Here is a 4,231-nt window from a genome sequence, read left to right as displayed (position 1 = left end):
GAAAGAGAGTTGTTTTATAGGTGATGAAGAAGAGAGTGAGGACAGTGCATCCGATGAAGAGGAAATTCCAGAGAATAAAGAAGAGGCTGAGAAGAAAGGCTATTTGAGTTGTGATGAGTGGGTAAAAAAACATCCTGTTGACCTGACCGAAGAGAAGCTAAAAAAGGATGTTGAAGTGAGACAAAAAGTAAATGATGAAGAGACTATAGAAAAGGGGTTAATCAAAGCATCAAACACGCCAAACTCGAATGACAAGTTTGGCAAAATTAGGGAAGTGTTGGAAGCTTTTATTCACAACTTGGTGAACAACAAATACTTTACACCGAGCACCACACTATCGGTTGATGAACACCTTTGCGCATTCAAGGGAAAGATATGGGCAAAGGTATTCATCAAGTCCAAACCTCAGCGTTACGGCATCAAGTTTTGGGTTTGTTTTTTTTTGTTTTTGTTGTAAGAATAATCAACGAAGTCGAAGATTCATGGGGTTGAGACATATACATCGGTAATTGACTTGTTGTTGATATTGTGTTTGATAATATGTTCAATGAATAACAAAAAGATGTGCTGTGATTGTGAAAGTGGTATGGTTATAAACCTACAGATGTACTGTGGAAAGTGCGACAAGAAGGAAGAAAATCAAGGATTTCGGGTGACGATAGATATGGTGGCTCCACAACTGTGTATGGGAAAGTTTGTGACAGTTGTATGTGACAACTTTTTCTGCAGCTTAAGATTGGCACATTATTTGGCTCAATATGGTTCAACATTGCTTGGGACTGTGCGAAAAAACAGAGTTGAGGTACCAGAAGAAGCCAAGCAAATCAAACGTTATGACCCCAATGATGATAAGAAAGCTACTACAAGAGAGGCGGATACAACGGAAGTATATACAAAAGGTGTATGCAAACTGCTTTCTTACTATAATGAAAAGAAGAAGTTGGTGCTCATTATGACGACGATGCATAATGCTAAAGAGTTGTACACTGTTCAGGAGCAAGTGAGGGGAAAGGATGGCAAACTTGTGAGTGTACACAAACCAAATGTGATAAAACAATACAATGCGACAATGGGAGGTGTTGATAGTGCAGATCAGATGATACATACTTACACTTGTAGAAGGCGCACTTCAAGATGGAATGTGAGAATACTTTATGATTTACTTGACATCGCTGCCCTCAATGCCTACAAGGTTTATCATCATCACCACAATAAGGTAGATAGGTTGAATTTCCTCAATGAATTGACAGAATCATTGATGGAAATGGAATAAATTACTTCTTTGGTTTTATTATAGTTAATTATCTATTTATTTTCTTTGTTATTATTCTGTTTCTTTTGTGATCTCTGAAAATCATTTCTGTATATCGTACAATATTCAAAGCGTTTTTTTTACATATTTATAGGGGAGGGGCTTTGCTTTTTTTTTATAAAATTATTATTATCATACTAATTTTTTACTATAATATAATACAAAAATGATGTGATTACATAATTTCCAAATCTCTGACTCACATCAACCTGATTCTTCTTTTTGTATGCTTTATCATTGATTTCAAATTTGTAAGGATATCATCACTCCACTGAGTTGGTATATCAATTCAAAATAAAAGAATTGTGAATCTATTTGTTGGTTAGTTCCTATTGTGTATCCCTTATAAACGCCACAAACAACAAACAGTATATTCACTTCAAATAGCTATATATTGTGAAAGTGGGTGAATAGAATACAAAATCTGGTTGATGAGAGTCACTATCTTATAAGTATATACATAAAGTATACACCGTTTATAAGTAAATCTTTCGTTTTTATTATTTTTTTGTTTTTGATTTTCATCCCAAAAATGCATTTTCAAAAAACAAATGCCAAAACAAAAAAATAATCAGACAAAACAGATTATATGTTACCATTTGTTTTATAATAACAAACAAATACTTGTCTTTCCAATCATATAGAAAAATTTGCTCTCTGTATTGATAATACATTTGTCTTTTTTTTTGAAAAAGTCATATCTTTATTACTCACAACTGGAAGACATACGAAATTAAATAAAAAAGGTGTCATGATCATTTAAGATAAATTTTGGTTTTACTGTCTTAATTTTACTCATTGAGTTGTTTATGACTCTTTTTCTATTCAAATTGATGTGTCTGACGATTAAAAATCAATCTTATTCATTTATTATTAAATTTAAAGGTTTTTATTGTTCATTGAATAATAAAAAACTAAAAAAATGTGATTTTCACAAAAGTGTATTTTCCTCTTATTTTTTCAGTTTTAAATTTTACTCTTTTTTGACAAACTCGAATTATTTTATTTTTCACTGAATTACAAAAAAGACAAAAAAATAATTATGAGATCACAGTGTTTTTTTGTTTGATGTAATCGCTTTTCTAAATATTCAATAAATGACGTATCCCTTGTTTTTCAATAATAAATATTCCAATTAAAAAGTTATATAATTCATTTTTACATTCTGAAACTCCTTTTCGTAAAGATTATTATTGTGTTTAGTTTAATATACTATACTATTTTTTGATATAAAAACAAAAACTTTTTCAACTTGAAAAGAAAATAATCAGAGGAATCTTCAAGTCTCCCTCGTTGAAAAAAGTGAACCTTTTTTCAATAAAAATACGATTTTAGGTTATAATTTACTATTAAATTATAATATTTTAAATTATTTTTTACTAATAATTTTGTTTCCTGGTATTTCCCATGGTTGTTAAAAGTTTAAAGCGTTTTTTGCATTTATTTACTCTAAAATACACTCAAAATGAATAAAATTATATTAAGTATACATTTTTTGGAAATTCCTGGTACTGGAAGGGTTAATAGGCTTTTGAAAATATTTTAGGTTTAATTTTAATATAATTTATTAAATGTTTAGATTAACAAATATAATATAAGGTTCACTTCCTAATACAGACTTTAAAATTTTAATTACTGATTAGTTTAATATAGTATCTTAACTATAGATTGTTATTAAGTTTATTAACCATAAAAATACTAATAAGTAATCAATAATTTATATCCACTTTAAACCCATTTCTAATAGTTAATAAATTGTATTTATCAGCCACTTAAACATAATAAATGACATAAAAAACAAACAAACATTAGTCGCGCGAATTTGCATTATCTAATTGTTAATTTATATGCACTGTGTTTAAATAAATAAATAAAATTGCCAAACAATAATGGGGATCCGCAACAACTTAACACAAACACGTCTCTGTTGTTTGTGTTGAGTTTGATTATTTGAACTTGTTTATCTTAATTTTAAGTTTTCATAAAAGTTTTTTGAGAAAAAATAATGGTGGATATAAAACCCACTTTTTTCAACGACTCAAGTCTTTTTAATAGTTTATATTAATATAATTATAATAATATGTATAGTTTGTTGGTGGTGTTTTTATGAATATTTTTATTAAAATTATTTAATTTAAGTTAAACAATTGTTTAATTTGTAAAAAAACAACTATTAGAAATATAATAAATTTTTATTATATACGATAATGATTGTTACGATAAAAAACACATTCTGTAATTTGTTTGTATAATGTTACAGTTTGATATAAAACAGTGATACATTATAGTACTGTTGATGAAAATTCGTTTGCATATCAAAATTTTTGTTTTTATTTACAACTTAATAAAAAAGATATCTGTCAAAAAAGACACAACTTGACTTTTTTTATTGTTTTTGAACTTATTTAAAATGGTGATATTATACACACAACTGAGCTTTAATCTAGCATCTTCACGAAAACGTAATTAAATTTGACTCATGAGTATTATAGATATAAAAGAAAATATTTTGATCAAAAATAAACATTTGTCTAGAAAAAAGCAAATCTCTGACTATTTTTACTATACATTACTATATTATAGAATTTGTCTTGTTAAAATTTGAACTATTTTTATAAATAGGGTTTTGATGAACTATTACAAGTTAAAAAATATAGTTTAAATCATTAAACTATATATATAGTTTATATTATAGTATATTTATTTTTTTGAATAAACACAAATTTGAAACACTGTTATACTAAACTAAAAGTACGTAAAAATCCGGGTTATTTTTGTATTTTGATAGTTCATTTTGAATCAAACTCGAATCATTTTTTATTTTTAAATATAAACACCAAAAGGGAAGAAAAAGAAAAAAAAGAAACTATAATAATCCAACTTTTTTATTTTTTACATGTTTTGAAAGTAAAAAACACA

General features: G+C 27.1%; 1 protein-coding gene across 1 annotated transcript; it reads left to right on the top strand.

Moving 5' to 3' along the window:
* Positions 1-562: 562 nt before the first annotated feature.
* Positions 563-1,273, top strand: EIN_458790 (hypothetical protein; the record flags this gene model as incomplete). Its single annotated transcript, XM_004259119.1, has 1 exon — positions 563-1,273. One exon carries the CDS (start codon positions 563-565, stop codon positions 1,271-1,273), a length of 711 nt encoding a protein of 236 aa, XP_004259167.1.
* Between the last annotated feature and the right edge of the window lie 2,958 nt (positions 1,274-4,231).

Source organism: Entamoeba invadens (assembly GCF_000330505.1).
Source record: "Entamoeba invadens IP1 unplaced genomic scaffold scaff_1105074726085, whole genome shotgun sequence".
Taxonomy (NCBI): Eukaryota; Evosea; order Mastigamoebida; family Endamoebidae; genus Entamoeba; species Entamoeba invadens.
This window is presented reverse-complemented; position numbering and strand designations above follow the sequence as displayed.